This window comes from Alexandromys fortis, unplaced genomic scaffold (assembly GCF_014885135.2).
Source record: "Alexandromys fortis isolate MF-2015 unplaced genomic scaffold, M_Fortis_MF-2015_v1.1 scaffold_138, whole genome shotgun sequence".
Taxonomy (NCBI): Eukaryota; Metazoa; Chordata; class Mammalia; order Rodentia; family Cricetidae; genus Alexandromys; species Alexandromys fortis.
Window position 1 is genome coordinate 684818 of NW_026068034.1, and position 17818 is coordinate 702635.

The 17818-nt window shown below is 51.2% G+C and overlaps 1 protein-coding gene across 2 annotated transcripts; it reads left to right on the forward strand.

The window, feature by feature from the left end:
* Window positions 1-325: 325 nt before the first annotated feature.
* On the forward strand, window positions 326-16360 carry Emx1 (empty spiracles homeobox 1). Of its 2 annotated transcripts, none has more exons than XM_050164845.1 (3): window positions 326-845; window positions 6192-6376; window positions 16193-16360. In XM_050164845.1, exons 1-3 carry the CDS (start codon window positions 326-328, stop codon window positions 16358-16360), a joined length of 873 nt encoding a protein of 290 aa, XP_050020802.1. The 2 variants fall into 2 exon arrangements, with proteins under 2 accessions (XP_050020802.1, XP_050020803.1); XM_050164846.1 differs by having other exon boundaries at window positions 425-849; window positions 6196-6376.
* The last annotated feature ends 1458 nt before the right edge of the window (window positions 16361-17818 follow it).

Consider the following 17818-nt stretch of genomic DNA (forward strand, 5'->3'; position numbering starts at 1 on the left):
TCTCTCCTAGCAGAGCAGCAGCCAAGGCCTGGCTGGGCAGTTCTAGGAGGATCGTGGGCCGGGGTCGGTCTCAGGGTGACTTGTAAGGGAAAGAGCCGGGGGGACCGCAGAAGCGACTCGCAGTAGCATAAGCAGCCCCGAGCCTGGGCGGTTGCCGAGAGCTGCCCACTGGGCCGCGGGGACCACGCTCCTGGCCGTGCGCAGTGGCTCAACTCGGTGCTAGGACATTCGCACGCCCCTCGCCGCTCCGCGCCTGGCTCGCCCGCAAGGGCCGAGCGCGGGCGGGCGGGCGGGCGGGGGAGGTGAGGAGTGCGGGAGTGAGTGCATGTGCCTGGTTCGGTGCACACCCCGCAGGGCGGCAGCGCCAGGGAACCGAGCGCTTTCCAGAGCCCCGCTACCTCGCTCCGCTTCGGCGGCCGCGATCATGTTCCAGCCTGCGGCCAAGCGGGGTTTCACCATAGAATCCTTGGTGGCCAAGGATGGTGGTTCCAGCGGGAGCCCTGGCAGTGGGGGCGCGGGCTCCCATCCTTTGGCAGTGGCCGCCTCAGAGGAACCGCTCAGGCCCACGGCTCTCAACTACACTCACCCCAGTGCGGCCGAGGCGGCCTTCGTAAGTGGTTTCCCGGCCGCTGCCGCCGCGGGTGCCGGTCGCTCGCTCTACGGAGGGCCGGAGCTTGTGTTCCCCGAGGCCATGAACCATCCGGCGCTGACGGTGCACCCGGCGCACCAGCTGGGAGCCTCCTCGCTGCAACCCCCTCACTCTTTCTTCGGCGCCCAGCATCGGGACCCTCTCCACTTCTACCCCTGGGTGCTTCGGAATCGCTTCTTCGGCCACCGCTTCCAGGGTGAGTGACCACGTTGTGTTCATGACCCGGGGACGCGGGAGAGGACGCGGCGGGGCTGTTCAGAAGTTGTTACGGACAAGGCTCGGGGGAATCAGCCTTGGCTGTGCGCAGGCGATTAGCCTGTGATCTATGTTGGTTTCCTACCCGTGAAGTGAGGTTGGGACCTCCATGTTTTCCAAAGTATGTGGCTGGTTAGGATACAAGCTTAGGAGCTTTTTCTAACCCTCCCTTGGCCAACCTTAATTTCCTTTAGGACTAAACTGGTCCCATCCCTGAAAGTGCGTGGCCCTTCCCGCGCCAGAGCTTTGAGCTGTGACCGTACTTCGCTCTCACGGTCATTACAACTCTTGGTGCGTCCGCGCAGAGGAAAGTCCACCTGCGCTCCCTGGCTCTGTGGGAAGCAGGACAGTGTGGTTTACTCCGCTGTCTTGGGACGTTTCTCAGCAACCTTGGCCACACTCCTCCAAGTCACAAGTGGCCTCATGGACCTAAAGTGGGGAAGGCTTGCAGTATGAAAATTGGCTTTATTCATCGCTGACCTCCTCCGGTTGCTAGAAGCTCAGGACAGTCTTCTTGAGTGGTGGACGGGAGAAGGGGGCTTTTAAGGTCATAGATAGTCTTAGTTCCCCTCTCCATCTGCAACCCCGCAATTGGTTTGCTAATTAAGACCCCTCCAAGCGCCTTACAAACACACACACACACACACACACACACACACCAGTTGTCTGACTTTCTTAAAGAAATGAGAGTTGTGTTTATTGCAGTTTATTTTCTTCCTTGGATTTGTAGGGTTTTTTTTTCCCTTTCTTTCATTAAGAAAAAGACTGGCCTTGATACCTATAGCAATTGCTTTAGTTCCCAGTTTGGTATATAGACTGGACCTCAGTCTTCCGCGTTTCCATAGGTAAATTCAGCGTTCTGTGAAACAGCAGCAAAAAAGAAACAAGGTTGGCACATTGCTTCCAGGAACTACTTTGACAGTAAGCCAGGGCTACACGGCTAAAGTGAATCTGGTATTTGATGCAATTATTAATATAATAAAATATATTTGAAGCTTTAGCTTTAGTTGCTTGACTGCCTCGGAGAAAGCTATTTGGAGAGGGCCTTGGTTTGTCAGCCAATGACCCCAGCCTCACCTGGCCACGACATACTAACCTAGAAAATCCCGTTCATCCAATAGAGCAATTATTTCTGCAAGTATTTAAGAGGGCAGGTTTTTTTCCCCTCAAAGATTTCTCCAAGCTGGAGGGGTAAAGCCTACGGTATTGGTATTAATTGTTTTAACTAACATTTCCCACCACTCCACATTAATGCTTACTACCAAAATGAGGTTTTATTCAGATTTAGCCAACTACCCGAGGTCCCCGGTAGGCTCTATCTTCAGCTTTGCGCCTGCTAACGGAGTTTTGAGTCTTCGAGATTGTGAGCCCATGACTGAAGGGACCTGGGCTGAAGGGACCCTGGCTGAAGGGAACTGGTTTGTGAAAGATCAGGGGCCCTGGAGGAGAGGTTGCTGCCGGTTCCTAGCCTATTCCAGACCAGGAACACTCAAGAGGTTCAGCATATTCAAGGTGCCTCCTAGATGGGACTTTCCCGCTCTTAGTCCGGAGTCTCTGCCCGTTCTCTCCATCTTTCGCACCTCTGGACTAATCCGCCTCGCCCTGGACTGGTGGCACCTTTTGCGAGATCCAGCTTTCGGGCTCGGAGCATCCGCAGCCCGGCAAAGTCAATACATTCTCCGCAAAACCCTCTCGGAAATTTCCGCTACTCCCTAAGCCATCGGTCCCAGCTGATACGATGTGGAGTTCCACAAACGTTGGGGTTTTTTCTCTCCAGAACCGCGTCTCGACGCGGAGAAGGATTCCAGTATAGCCGCGCTTGCGAACTCGGAAATCCGATGGGCACTGACCGACCTTCTCAACTCCGAGGTGCAGCAGCCATGAAGCCTGCGTGCCGACTACGCTGACTCCTCCAGATCCCACCCGGCCTCGGATCTAAAAACTGAGCCGTCCCAGGCCCTCCGGCGCCGCGTTTTCTAGAGAACCGGGTCTCCGCGATGCTCTTTTCAGTCCCGTTTTGATGCAAGAAACCCTACCAGAACGAAAAGGAACCGTGTCCGCGTTCTGTGCGCAGCGCTTTCCGGCAGTGTGAGCCGGTGGCGCATGGAAGCCGCTTCTCCCCTAAGCGAAGAGGAGAAATCTGGGTGCACGGTCAGGACCTCCGAACTGCGGGCCAAACGGGAGGAACCCGCGAAGATTGAGCAAGGTTGGCGTCGTTTTAGTGATACTGCCCAGCGATTAGGAACTTTCTGGAGTGGAAAGCTACGTCTGAAGGGGACTAAGGGAAACCTAGCCCTCCCAACCCTCTGCGGTTGTGGATACTAGCTTCAAAGGGCGCCTTTGTTCGCACCGGACGAGAAGGGAAGAGGTTACCTCCGCTTTACCGTCACCCTCTCCCGATCCTAGCTCCAGGCCATTCCGCAGGGATGCCGGGCTCCAAGTCACTAGCTAAAGCCGCCTCTCCATCTAGGGCTGGAGTTCTAGCTCTGGGTGCTTCGGTATCTCATTCCCGCTGCTTCCCGCAGCCTGCTTCTTAGAATCTCCATTGCTAGCTCCCAGTCATCGCCTTGTAGAGGCCTGCAGAGACAAGATGTGGAAATTTTCACATCCTAACTCTTAATTCCGGGGAGGAATAGGTCATGTTCCTTTCCGATGGTTGTCTAAAACTGACACCTTCTCTCACAGCCTGAAATTGTTGAGTCCAAACAGGCTGTATCCCAGCCTCACGCTCGTTCCGTCCCGTGGTTCAGCTGAGAGCTGGGCAGGCTCTCCTGGAAGTGGTAGGGAGGTGTGGACCCTTTCTTATAGGTCAAGGAAAGAAGTGCCCAGGTACACAGACACCTCACCACCTTTCTTTACAGAAATATGTAGCTATTGATTAATATCGTCGGATTTTTGTTTTGTGCTAAACATCATCTTTCCCACTGGAAAAATGATTTGGTGTTTTTTAATCAAATAACTTACCATTTATCAATATTTTGGGTAATTTTCTAACTTCTTGATTCTTTCATAGTTGGGTCAGGAAGACTCCATTCGGGCCCATGTATAAGAACACATACTGGGGCGGGGGGGGGGGGGGGGGCACATGCTAACCTCTACAACAGGACATGCAGTTTCCCTGAGCCAAGCAAGACTGAGGACTGGAGGCAAAGAAGCCTTTGATCAGAACAGAGTTTGTTCTGGTCATCCTCATCCCATGGGGTTAAAAAGAGAGCGCTTTCCTCCTCTTCTCAGGTGACTGGCACACTCCCTCAACAGAGCGGTTAAGGAAGGCGCAGCAGAGCTCGGGCTTGCTTGCTCAGCTCCTCCCTTCCTTGCACACCTCTGCATGCCACTAACTCAGACTTGTGGCCTCCCCTTGCTGCAGCTTCATATCTACATAGGTTAGGCCAGACCCTTGGGGGGATGAGATAGCCAGACTGCTCCCCAAGGCTCCTCTCTGGATCATTTGTTCAGAGGAAGCCAGAGTTGAGGCTTTACCTGGATTCTGAACAATGTGGACTTTTGAAGCAATTTTTTCAATAAAGGCTTCTCATCCATTTCTCTCCCCTTTCCGTGGACTTCCAGACTGGTCTTCACACAAGGCTCCCAGTCTTCTTATTCACTCCAAGAACGGGCTTCTAATGTTTTCCCCTTTTTCTCTCTCTGGGAAGCTACCTCCTCCACTCTCCCTCTAGGACCTAATGAAACTCCTTCAGTCAGGCCTGAGATCCTGGGTGCTCCTACCCCCATGGCTTAGGGACACATGTCCATCCTTTACTCCCCAGTGACATCCCTCAGCCTGCTGTGTAGTTGTGCAGACCCAGCACTTGAAATGGGTAGGAGATAGGAGGTTAGTCCCAGGCAACTGTGTTCCAAACAGGATTCCAGCCACCCCACTGACTGGTGTAGGTCCCCAAAGCCCAGGGATATCTACTGACTGAATTTTAACAAGGGCACTCATGATGTGACTGTTTCACTCACATGGCCTTTCCAGAAATGGGGGATCTCATCTGAATCGTCCAGATTACTGTCTTCAGAATAAAACAGTAGGTCCAATTGAGTCAACCCAGTAGCCATCTCTGAAGAAATTAATTGGATCAGTCAATCTCAACAGCTAACTCTTGTCAAAACATCCCATCTAGGTCTCTGTGTTGTAGGGTCAGGGGAACCGATGCAGGCCACTGTGTGAGGACCAGTGCTTGCAGGCCTCTGAGAATATACAACTGTGTGAGGGCCCAGTGCGGGGGGGGGGATAAGGGGGGCTGTATGCTGCAGCTTGGGTAGAAGCCTGCTCTGGCTTTTCTACCTCCTGACCACCACCCCAGCCTTACTCAGTCCTTTCAGTGTAGGAGCAGAGGGTGGGAGCTTTGCCAAGGGACAGTCACACTCTGAAATCTTGTACAGTAATGGGAGGAAAAGACGGAGGGGAAGCTGGAGTGTATATTTACACACACCCAACGGGGAACGAATATTCTTGAGTGTGTGTGTGTGTGTGTGTGTGTGTGTGTGTGTGTGTGTGTGTGTGTTGAGAGGACAGCTTCTAGATATTTCTTTCTGCTCAGGACTACTCGGGGAGGTAGCCGGAGCCTTTCCAATGAGAAGAGTGCCCCTTCTTCTGTCTCTCCCTTATGGGCCTGTTCCCAGTGTTTAAGTCCTCAGGAGAGAAGGGAAGGGCAGGAAAAAAGTAGATTTGAGAACTCCAGAGTCTGCCTGCTTGCTGGACCTGGCTTGCTTTTACCTCCTTCGTGGTGGAGCCTAGGCCTGCTAGCAGGATTTTTCAGCAGCTAGTAGTAGCCTGGGAGCTTAGCTGTAGGGTACTTTACAGTCTTCCATGAAGTCTGTTGATCTACCTATCAGTCTTGTTCTTTCCCCCACCACCTCTCTGACCCCCAGCCCTGTCCTCTCTATAGTTGGTCCAGGAGGGGGACGCTTCAGGATTAGATCATTAAAAGCTAATCAATCTTTGGGGCCCGGGTGGAGGTAGAGTTGCAAGGGCACAGGAAAAGACCTAAGGGGCTTCTGCCATCCCTTGGCCTTTCTGCTTCCCCTGGCAATGCTGGATTTGGGCCGGTAGGGCCTTCATCAGGCCTGGACTCGCCTATTGGTTCTAGAGTGGATTCTGCTTGTCGTCCCCTGACGGTAGCTCTGGAGTGAGGTTTCAGGGTAGCGGCAAGGGAAAAGGGAGAAGTAGAGGAGGTGCCAGGATTTCTTAAGTGGCAGGGCGTTCGCGGCAGAGGCCAGGCGACTCACCGCGCCCCTTCTCTCTGTCTGTACCTGCGTGTGCTGCTATCGCCTCTGGCTGCAGCAAGCGACGTTCCCCAGGACGGGCTGCTTTTACACGGGCCCTTCGCACGCAAGCCCAAACGGATCCGCACGGCCTTCTCGCCCTCGCAGCTGCTGAGGCTGGAGCGAGCCTTCGAAAAGAATCACTACGTGGTGGGAGCTGAGCGGAAGCAGCTGGCCGGCAGCCTCAGTCTCTCTGAGACGCAGGTAAGCAACCCCCTGCTGCAGCCTCAGAGTGCCTGAGGTAGGCGGTTGGGTGCAGGTCTCCCTAGTCCTCGGGTTTCAAGAGCGACCTGCAGCGCCGCATCTCCCACCCCCAAACCCTACCCTTTCTTTCTGTTTGACCTGATAAGTTGCAGGAGTGTTGTTTTGTAATGAGACAAGGGCTCGCTGTGTAGCCCAGGCTGGCCTTGAACTCGCAGCAGTCCTCCTGTCTCTGACTCCTGCTTGTTGGCATCACAGACAAAAGCCAACTTGGGGAGCTTTCCTAGGTCTTATAATCAGGGCGAAGGAGCCCACCAGAAGCATGGAATTTGATCCGCAGTGCGAAGATCCCTAGCCTGTCTCCACTCTAAATGACACAGCACCCAAAAGTCTCTCTGTGTGTGTGTGTGTGGGGGGGGTGATCTCGTCATCTTTGCCCTGCTCGGTAGACCTTAGCTGACCTCCAGCGCCTGTGGTATGTGGACAAAGAAAGCCAGTGTCAGCTTCACAGCAGAAGGAATGAGTGAGTACAGGTCAGCTGTAGCTCCAGTGTGGTGACCCTGATCCCAACACAGAGCAGCTGGGGCTCTATGGACTGCGGCATATTCGCTGTTCTTCGTGCAGACATATGCCTCTAAAAGTGTTTTAGGAACTGAGGCAGGAGGCTTGAGCACGCAGGGCCTCCTGAGTTGGGAAGGGTGTGAAATGCATTGATGTTGGGGGACTTGAATGGAGGTGACATTATAATTCCCAGATAGGGCTTAGTAATTTATTATTTAAGGAAAAACATTAGAGAAGTCTAGGAAACGGTAAGGAGGCAAACATGAGGGATTTTTCTTTTTACAAGAACCTCACAATATATGAACACTGGGTGGAAGTGTCATCAAATACTTCGTCCACTCCTGTGTACAAGGACTGAGGCAGCTGAGTGACTCTCAGTCTGGCTGATATATTGACTGCTTTCCCGTATAGGCCTTCCGACCCTGCCAGTTCCCAGATGTCCAGCTCAGGCTCTGCTGGTTCTCCACCCTTCCACTGCTCCTTCCTCCTGTTCCACCCTGCTATACGATTCCCCACCGCCCCTCTTCAGGTAGTGGGTCTGCCTGTACCCTCCCATTAGCTTCTGGGGTAGACAGAGCCCCTCACTGCACCCCAGGCTTCCTGTACTGATCTCACCCCCGGTCCTGGCATTTTGGCTATTGTATCTGCTACCCTATATAACAGTTAAAGCATGGCCTCCTTCCAGGCTACCACAGAACTGCAGAACCTGGAGGTTTTGGGGGGTTGCTGGTTGACAGCTCTAACTGAAAAAAAAAATCTTACAAGGAACAGAGTTAATTTAAAAAACTGTTTTTAAAGAAGCAATGTTGAAAAACTAAGCTAATAAAATAACACCTCTTTTCCCTCCTGGCAAACAGTGCTTTACAATAATTGTTTAAAACAAGGTGTCAACTTAAGAATGGTGTTTATAATTAACTTCATGTAAAAAGTAATATTTATTAAATGTTAATTGCAGAAATGTAAGAAAACAAAACAGTTTATAATTCTACCACCCACAGATTAGCACTTGTTGAAATCACATCATTGTTTTTAAACTTTCCAATTTTTAGCCCAGTGAGAGCATGTTTAATTAATTTTCTTTCAAACTGAATCTAGCCTTCCTGTCAATTTTAGCTCCTAACAATGCTGGTTCATAGTTCACAGGCTGCTTGCTGCTCTCCTTTTTTTGTTATGGGACATTTCAAACATACATTTAGAACAAAGCCAAAGAGAACAATGTGATGTGTCTAGCTTGCCAATCATCTGGACTCTTGATAATCCTGTTCCTTCAGGAATGGTTCTTTTTACGTACAGAACAGCAATCTCTCCTATCACAGAACTCCCTGAGGAGCTGAGAAAAACTTCCTTGTAGTCCTGTCTTTCCAGGTAAAAACCTTGAGGCTAAGCAGGTACCCAAGTCAGCAGACATGACTTTGAATACATGGCTGCCTGCAGTGTGCAATGGGCAAGTTCCTTAACCTCTCTCAGTGGTGTCTTCTTCGGGAAAAAGTTATTTGAGGATTAGAGGCATCTTTTATGAACTCAAGTAACATCCGTTCCCATTCCTTGTCAGGCCCATTCTCTTCACTTAAAGTAATATGTCAGATTAGTAGCATAACAAAGGCCTTTCCTAGGTGTCCCCTGGCCAACATTCTTCCTGCCACATTCAATATCCATGGTCAGAGCTACTTTTCTATTGTCCTTGAAACTTTCTGTTTGAATGTACACTGTATGATTAGCTAGCCATCCCTCTCTCAGTATTCAACATGCAAAATTACCTGTCAAGTATCTGTTACTCCAATCAGCTCCCCGCTATGTGTTTCTAAAATGACACCTGCATTCGTCAGGCCTCTGTGCTCGGCCCGTCACATGTAATTGTCTTTTATCTAGCAACCTGTCTCTGTCTACATTCATTAAACTGTCTCCCCAAATCGGTAAGTGTTTTCTCCAAATTACATGCTTTTCTTCCTAATAATGACCTCCGTGTACCCATCTGTTGATCATCTCATCCATTTTGTCCTCTGTATGTCCACCATCCATTCCTAGAGGACTATCAGCAACTAACAATATCTTCACACACCTGCCCATGATTACCTATCACCTTCTCAACTCAGCTTGGCTCAGGCTTATCCCCAGGCTTCAGTTGTCACATTGCTGTGGTTGAATCCTCTCCAGCCTTGAATTTGTGAGGCTCATCCATCCACTTTCTATTTCTGACTTTCCTGTATTTGTGTGTGTTTGTGTAAGATCCCTCCTCCATGTTCCCAGAACTCACAGTGTCTCCCTTGCCTTTCCTAATAAGCCCCACATTTTGCTGTTATGACTTATTATCTGCCATGGCCATATGTCATTCTGTAGATCAGCTGCATCCATCTCCCAGGGAGCTCTTAGAATATGGGGATACCTAGGAGATGCTCTTAGGACATCCAAGTTGCATTCCAAGGGAAGAACATTTTTCCAGTAGCTCCCTGGGTAATTATGGTGAACAATAGATCCTAGCATCTTGACTGTAGGAAACAGAGGTCAAGCTTATTTCCTCATAGGATCTAGCACAATGCCCAACATGGAGTAGATATTCAGGGACTGTGTACTGAATAAAAAAGCCAGACATGGGGCTGGAGAGATGGCTCCATAGTTAAGAGTATTAGCTGTGCTTTCAGAGGACTGGGGTTCAATTCCCAGCACCCACATGGCAGCTCACACCATCTATAATTCCAATTCCAGTGGATCCAACACCCTCTTCTGGCCTCTGTGGGTACTGCATGATTGTGGTCCATATATACACATGCATGCACATAAATATTTTTCAAAAGTTTTCAGCCAGGCAAGCTGGTGTATATACCAGCACTCAGAAGGTGGAAACAGGAGGCTCAGAAGCTCAAGGTCATCCTGAGAGATACTAAAGCCATCCTGGCCTATGAGAGACCCTGTCTCAAATCAACAAATGAAACACTGTACTGACTGAGCAGGCACATGTATTTTGATACCCCACACAAGGCTAGCCTTTATCAATTACTCCAATGCTCTCTGCTTTGGCTGCTCCCTCCCTGTCTTGCCCCTCCAAATGTCCAGTCATACTGTCGTAGTTGATTGTTGGTTTTGATGGCACGAAGGCAGCCTATGTATGGATAAGTCTGAGATGGGGAGCTATGTGTTGGCAGAGCTCCATCTTGAGAGGCAGGTAGCCTGAGCTAACTGGTGCAGAGCTGTATGTACACCTTAGCTGAGAGGTAGAAAGATGGGGCCTGGGGCACAGACAGTGCTCCCTCTTGTGTTGTGCTCATTTGCTCCTCACCTCTGTGTTCAGCCTGGGGTATGGCTAGGAAGGTTCCAAGCTTGCATCCGTATGGCTGCTTGACAAATCTAGACCTGGATCAGACTAGCACCTCTAACACCATGAGGATGTGTGCCCAGCATAGGAGATGCCTGCTGACTGACTTCCTCAGACACCAAAACATCAGGCAATACCGAAGGTACCCCTCAGATGCCAGTGGACAGTCACCGGACAGGGGAATGAGTGCTGATCCTGGCTAGTTAAGTGTTCCGTTGACCCCCTAGACTGGACCAGCAGTGTCTGTCTTTTACTTTTGCTGAGTTGTGAGGGAGAAGGCAGGAATGTGGTCTTGGACCTTGGAGAATCTTCAAATGATGGGGAATACATGAATACCAGACAAGCCTGCAGGTCAAGGGCAGGGTAATCAACTGGAGTGCCCTGAAGTCAAAGCTCAGGCTGAGGGGGTCAGAGGAGATCAGATAGGCAGGAGGTTCTCAGCAGGCTCCTGGCCTCAAAGGTTTTGAGGGATATGTAAGGTTATAGGTGCAAGGAGATGAAGACAAGGGTTTGAAGAAGGTAAATTAAAATGGAGATAGAGATGCCAAAACCAGCTGCCATCATGGGGTTTGAGAGCAAGAGGGAGATCTCGAGAGGCTCCAGGATGTCTTACCTACCTATGGGATTTCCTTGCTTCCTGACATGGGATGGTCTGCCCTTGGAAGGATAGAGAGCAGGGAGATATCCAAGTGACTTGAGTTTTAGGGAAAAGGCAAAAAACCTTTGACACAAACTCATTTTGACTCTGGGATGACACACCTTTTCTGCTAAGCCTTGGCTCAAACATCTCCATATTCCTGATAGTCTAGAAGACCTACTTGGTGGGTTACAGAGAAACTAAGTGAGGTGCTGAGACAGGGACACAGACCTGAGAGCAGGTGAGTTTAACAGAGTAAGGGTGAGGATCTAGGCTGTGTGGAGGGAGCAGGATACAAGCTGAGTCAGGAGAAAGGGCTACAGCTAGTGGGCATGTCGGAAGTGGCCTTAGCTTGGCGGAGTGAGGGTTGAGTTGATTCTGAGCGTAGGAAGACTGACATGATCAAATGGCAAGAAATGGATCCCCCAAGAGAGGGCAGGGAAGAGAGCAGGCTGCAGGGTGGCTTGATTGATGCCTCCAAGCTGCTGTCTATTCTGAGGACTTTCTGTGTCTGAGACCGACAGACTCAGAAGACAGGCTTAAATTACAGCAGAAGAGCGCACAGTAGAACATACGGAGAACTTCCCATCTCAGAGCTACGAGATCTCAAAGACAGGACAGGGTCTTCTCTGGAAAGTGTACAGGCCCCTGGAGCCGAAAGGCTTGAGGCTGGGGGAATGGGGAGAAAGGTTGAGCGAGCGAGCCTTCCTTCGTCCAAAACAGACCACCCCAAAGTTCAGTGATGAGCTCTGAAACACCGGCAGGAGCTGCTTTCTACTCATTTCTAAGCTCGCTGTCCATTGTTTATGTATTCACGCACACGTCTTCACAGTAATGTAGAGGGACCAGTCCTCTGAGGACGTAGTCTGTTGGTCCATCCACAACAGTTTCTTGTTCATCACACACGCACGACTCAAGGTGAGCATTGCCCCTCTCTACAATGGCTCTCCCTCCTCCAGCTTCCTCCAGCAAATAGTCAATCCACTCTTTCTTACTTCCTTGTGCTTTTCCTGGTCTCAAATCTTCTGTGTACAAATTTCCTATCTAGTCTAGTTTTATTTCTGTGGCTGCTACTAAAATAGCCTGACCAAAAAAAAAAAAAAAAAACAACTTCAGGGAGGAAAGAGTTTATTTGGTTACAATTCCAGATTACAGTCCATCACCGAGGGAAGTCAAGACAGGGAGTCGAGGCAAGTACATAGAAGTAGGCCTGCTGGCTATTTCACACAAGAGCCTTTGACCAAGGAACTCACTTCACGGCCAAAGAAGTGCATCAGGAACCATGGACGATGTTGCTTGCCAGAGGGCAGGCAGGCTGTTTATGCTCAGCTGGCTTTCTTATGCAGTTCAAGATGGCCTGTCCAGGGAATGGCCTGGCCCACAGTGGGCTGGGCCTTCCTCCATTAATCATCAAGAGAATTCCCTACAGACATGGCCACAGGTCAATCTGATTTAGGCAAAGCCTCTATTGAGATTATCTTCTCAGAAAATTCTAGGGTGTGTTAAGTTGGCAGTTGAAGCTAACCAAGGTTGTTTGGTTTCTCCCAAACCAATTAATACAGAATTAAGAATTGATGCTCAGGCCAGTTTGGTCTACATGGGGTGTTCCAGACCAGTCAGAGCTACATAGTGAGACCCTGTCTCAACAAAACCGAACCAAACCAAAACCAAAAACACCCCCCCCCCAACAAACAAAAAAACCGTCTTGCAAAAGCATGTCTGCTAGTGGCTCTGCATTTTCGCACTCAGCATTTCCCCTGCCCTTTTCTGATTCGTTCCAGTCCCTCTTCTGCTGGCTCCGCCCATTTTCCAGATCTGTCCCTGGCACCACTTGCCTACAGTATGGGGTTGGGTCCCTCTACCTCCGTCTGACTGGATGGCCATACATGGACACAACTCTGGGCCTTGGGACTTAACTCCAAAGCCAGGAAGACACTGCTTTGTCTCCCTGAAGTCCAGATATGCCTGAGCAGGTTCTTGAAGGCCAAGTGAGAGTTCCAGGTTACACAACCCAGTCCAAAATGGGGAGTCTCAGAAGGGTTTATCTGGCTTCACCAAGAGATTGGGAGATACTCAGTGAAGCGGGAGTTCAGGAGACCATAGGAGCTTTTCCCTCAAACCACAGGGGTCAAGTTGGGTGGGTGGAGCCTCCAGTCAACATTCCACATATGTCTTTGAGGTTAAGAGAAGTTAATACATATTGGTGGGGAGAATATATAGTCAGGTATGACCTCTGAAAACTGGTTCCCATGGAGCTGGTAGTCACATTTTGTGATCTGCCTTCTTCCCGGGGCCGCTGCCCTCTAGCAAAAGGGCTGACCCCAGAGTTACCTAGTGGGTTAGGTTATAGGGTGTTACTATCATCTCCTTTTACCCTAGCAAGTCAGTTCCTTTCTTTATTTTTAAATCTAGGAGGGGGAAAAAGAACCCTTGATATCAGTAATGGGCTAAAGAAAATTCAGAAAAGTTAAGGGGACAAACAAAAGTCCCTGGTAATTTGGGTCCATTCCCTTCTGTTCTCTCTCGCCCGTGCATAGATCTCTGTCTCCCATGGCTGTGGGTACACTGTACCAACACTGCTCGTCCTGGCTTTTGTACTGTTATGAAGCCACAACTGTCCCTGCTATTACAGGCTCTATAAACAGCGTCTGGATACTCAGCCCAGGGCTGTTCTGCAGAAGACAGACAGGCTGCCTAAGAAGAGGCCTGTGCCCTGGTTTCTAGGGAGTGAGCGAGCTGCTTTCTTGTCTCCACTGTTGATTTTGAAATAATCTCATGTAACCAAGGCTGTCCTCAAAGTCACTGTTTAGCTGGGGATGAGCTTAAACTTCTGACCCTTCAGTCGCTACCTTTAAAGTGCTGGGACTGTGGACAAACACTGTCGCCTCTGATTTGCGTAGTGTTGGGGCTAGATCACAAGGCTCGGTGCGTGTGAGGCATAGTTGGGAAGCCTCTTTCATGTGCTCTGCCAGGATGCTGCCCAGGCCTGAAGCTGTGACAAGGCTTCTGCTCTGCCACTGATACTTTCCTTCCTTGGGGGAGAGTTGCCAGGCAAGGCTAGCATGCTAGGTCTGTCCCACCAGACGCCTCTGTAACCATGAGTCTCCAGAAGGAGTCTTGAGGATGGGACAAGGGAGAAAGGTACAGGAAGTGACCCTCTGTCTCTGGGTGTTGTCCATTGCCACCTGAAACCATTCACAACCAGTGCACTTGAACCTGTCAGATAGGACATCCTGTACCCAGATCTGAGTCACACACAGGAGGCAGGTAAACTCATCCACCACCGGCTGTCACAGTCACAGTGCACTCTGGGGTGGAGGGCAGGAGATGGGCTGGCTGTCACTGGTGTGCTGAGAACCATCCAGGGGCGAGATAGGCATGGAATCCAGAAGTCCTGAGCTCAAAGCACCCAATATCCTTCCCTGTCTACCCAAGGAGGAACAGGCTACAAGTTTGACCCCTGCCTTGGCTGGGAAGGAAGGAGTCCCTTGCCCCTAACTTCATTCACCAAAGCCAGGTACCAGATGCTCCCTGGACCAGATTTCTTTTCTTGACTGGTGGCATTTGGAGCACTGAGCACCACTGTTCCCACCACCAACCTAGTGTCAGGACAGATGGCTCAGTGGAGGCCTTTTTCTGGGACTGTGAGAAGAACCCGGGAGAGCCTCCATGACAGAGAGGAAGGCTGTGTGAGCTTGGCACATTCTAGGCATGAAACCATCCTACAGCCAGGATACCAGGCCTACTGCTGGCTGCCACTGCCTGCCTTTGCAGTTGTGTGCAAAGACTGCCTTCAGCCCTGCCCTGGGTTCTAGATCCCCCTTCAGCAGTCACTGCAGTTGCCAGAGCTGAAACGTTCACCACCATAGTACAAAAACAACCGAACGACGTTGTCTGAGCAGCCACGGCGGGCAAACCCGCTTGCTTTCATCCATGCTGCTATTCCTAGGAAGATTGGCAACTCCATTGCCCCACTACCCAAAGGATCCACTGGTACAGGAGACCAGGAGGTGCCTTGGAGCAGCAAGGGCTCCCAAATGCGTCTCTCCTGTGGATGAGGAATGTAAGTCCAGAGAAGGGAAGAGACTGAGCTGAGGAGAGCACCCGACTTACTCCTGCTAGCACCAAGGAGGATCTGGGCCTGGCTGGTCCTCAAGGCCAAGTGAAGGGGTGTGCAGTCAAAGCAGTGAACTCACGTTTCTTCCGGGGTGTGGAAGTACCGAGGGTGCATGGGGAGCCACTCATGGGAGGATGTGAGAGCTGAGTCATGGACTCCCAATAATGCTGGGAGAGGAGGAGGAGGAAGGAGGAATGATTGGAGTTGGGGGAGGAGGAAGGATGGTAGAGACGGACTAGATGGGCTTCCTGGAGATGCCTAGAATCGCAGGCGCATTCCTGCCATCCCAGAAGATGGTAGGCCCAGCTGTGCAAGCCCCACCCTTCTTCTTATAGGGACGCCCACTGCCTGGCACAGAAGTGAGGGCTCCCTATGTCCTCACTCACTTATGTCCTCCAATGTCTCTCCTGACTATTGTGTGACCCGTGGCATCTAGAGGGGCCACAAGAGCCGGTTCTGTTGGACCAGGAGGTTCAGAGCTGACCCTGTGTGTGTAGGGGGGTGCCCTCAGACAGAACTCTCCCCGTATTTGTCTGAAGGAGTCAGAGGTTCTTGGGTGAATTTCAGACTGCCCCGAGGAGCTGGTACCTGAGGGACAGGATTCGTCCACACAGCTCTGGCCTGCCCAGTTCTACTCTGAAGTAAATAGGACAATTTTCACAGGACTGCTAGGACAGGTTTCCAGGTTGAACAAGGCTGTGACAGAGAGCATGTGAGTTTTCAGTATCCATGAATGGTTCTGGGATCTTAGATGTAGTCTGGCTGTCACAGACTTTGTTCTTCCACCTCTAGGTTATGAAGCCTTGTCTGTCTCTGTGCGGCATTGTGGGACCAGCACAGGAGATGGAGTGGGCTTTAGGTCCTCTGGGGGTGACTACATTTTCTCTGGAGATTGGCAGAGCTCTCTCATGTCTGCTCACTGTGGCTGCAGGAACCAGGAGGCTCAGCAGCTATACCCGCTTTGTCTTTATTTGGGAGAGACTGGAAAACTGCCTCAGGTCCAGTCCTTCCCCTGCCCTCCTCACTGGCACCTGATAAGCAGTCTTCAGACCTGTCAAGTGGCAGATGCTTGGAAGGGAGAACCCTGGCCTGAGTAGCCTCAGTTCCCCATCTGACTCCCAGCTTAGCTGGAGTGTGGAGGCCATCTTGGCTGCTCTGGGTGTTTCTTACCTGTGCCCCTCCTTCCCGGCCCAGGTGAAGGTGTGGTTCCAGAATCGGAGGACAAAATACAAACGGCAGAAGCTGGAGGAGGAAGGGCCTGAGTCCGAGCAGAAGAAGAAGGGTTCCCACCATATCAACCGGTGGCGTATCGCCACGAAGCAGGCCAACGGGGAGGACATTGATGTCACCTCTAATGATTAGGGGAACAATCATGAGCCCACAAGGGCAGAGCATTGCTTGCTGCTGGCCGGGGCCCCAGGGGGCCCAAGCTGGACTCTGGCCAGTCCCTAGCCAGGCTGCAGGGAGGCCTCGAGTCACGGCCCCACAGGGCTTGGAGCCTGGGGCCATCACTGTCAGAAGGACAAGAAAATGGGCTGGCTGAGGCCTGGGACTGCTCAGCCTTCTGGTGGAGAGCCTGCTGCTTGGGTGGGCCACCATCACTGCAGCCTCCCAGCTGCTCTCATGTCTCTTTCTGTCTTTGTTTTGAGACATTTCTGTTTTAATTTATTTTCCAGGTACCTGCTATAGTTCTTAGTGATCCTCTCATGCCCCCCCCTTCCCTATGGGAATAATAAAAATCTCTCTCTTAATTGCACAGTCATCATCTTCAACTGTAGAGCCTGGATGGGGGTGGGTGGCAGTTCCCAGTGCAGTGGGGGCGGTCAGCAAGGGTGCTCAGGGCCCAGGAGCCTGAAGGGAAGCCTCGCTGGGTCTTTGCAAACTCATGGAGGGGCAGGAGGGCGGAGAATCCTTACACATACAGACTCGAGTGGTAGAATCCAGACGAAGGAGTGCTGGGAGTGGGTTAAGGCGGGTCCAAGTCCAGGCCTTGCACGAGGCAGCCTTTTTTTTAATTCAAATGCGAGATCTTACTCTGTTGCCCAAACTGGCTTCCTAGTCACATCAATCCCCCTGCCTCAGCCTCCTGAGTACTGGATTGTAAGTATGAGGACACACCTAGTGTCCATGGGCTTAATGGTGAGCTTGCAGAGGTCATCGGCAGAGAAAGGCAAGACGGTCCAGTGAACTCTTGTCCTTCTGCCCTTCAGTTTGTCTATTTGTCCTTCCCCCTTGACACACTTCCTCCATCCTGGAGAAGTTCGATTTGTGTTTCCAGCAGTCTCCCCAGCCAACACCCAGGCCTGCCTCTACTTTATCTCCCATGAACTCCCCAACCGTCCACTCTAGCCCTCTGCTGGCATAAATGGCAGTCACCAACCACTGTCCCAGTCCCCCTTGTAGCCACACCCATTCACTCCCTCCCTGAGCTAATCTGTTTCTCCACCTGCAGGAATGCCCTCCTTTTCTTCCTAACCCACCATGTTTCCATTTTGGGTACCTCGGCTCCGCTTCCTCTGGTCCATCCACACCTCATGTCTGTTCTACCCAGCTAGATTCCAGACCAGACAGTGGTGTCCAGTCATGCTTGGTCAATGCAGCTCCCGCAGCATCCCTGCCACCTGCCTGACCCCCGTCTGCTCTCTGGGAAGAGCACAGACATTAAGGGGCTTCTGTGAATATCTAAGAAGGTCCTCCATGCTGTGGCCAGGAGGGCTCTGTCACCACCCCCATCAGGCAGGATAGTGTCTCAGTCCTGTGCTGACTTGTGGTTTCTCCTACATTGCTCCTGGTGTCCCTGAGTCACGACTTTTGCTGGCC

Coding starts and splice junctions, on each gene's coding strand:
- Emx1 (XM_050164845.1), top strand. CDS start 326: ATGTGCCTGGTTCGGTGCACACCCCGCAGGGCGGCAGCGCCAGGGAAC. Junction 846..6,191: donor CTTCGGCCACCGCTTCCAGG/GTGAGTGACCAC, acceptor CTCTGGCTGCAG/CAAGCGACGTTCCCCAGGAC. Junction 6,377..16,192: donor TCAGTCTCTCTGAGACGCAG/GTAAGCAACCCC, acceptor TTCCCGGCCCAG/GTGAAGGTGTGGTTCCAGAA.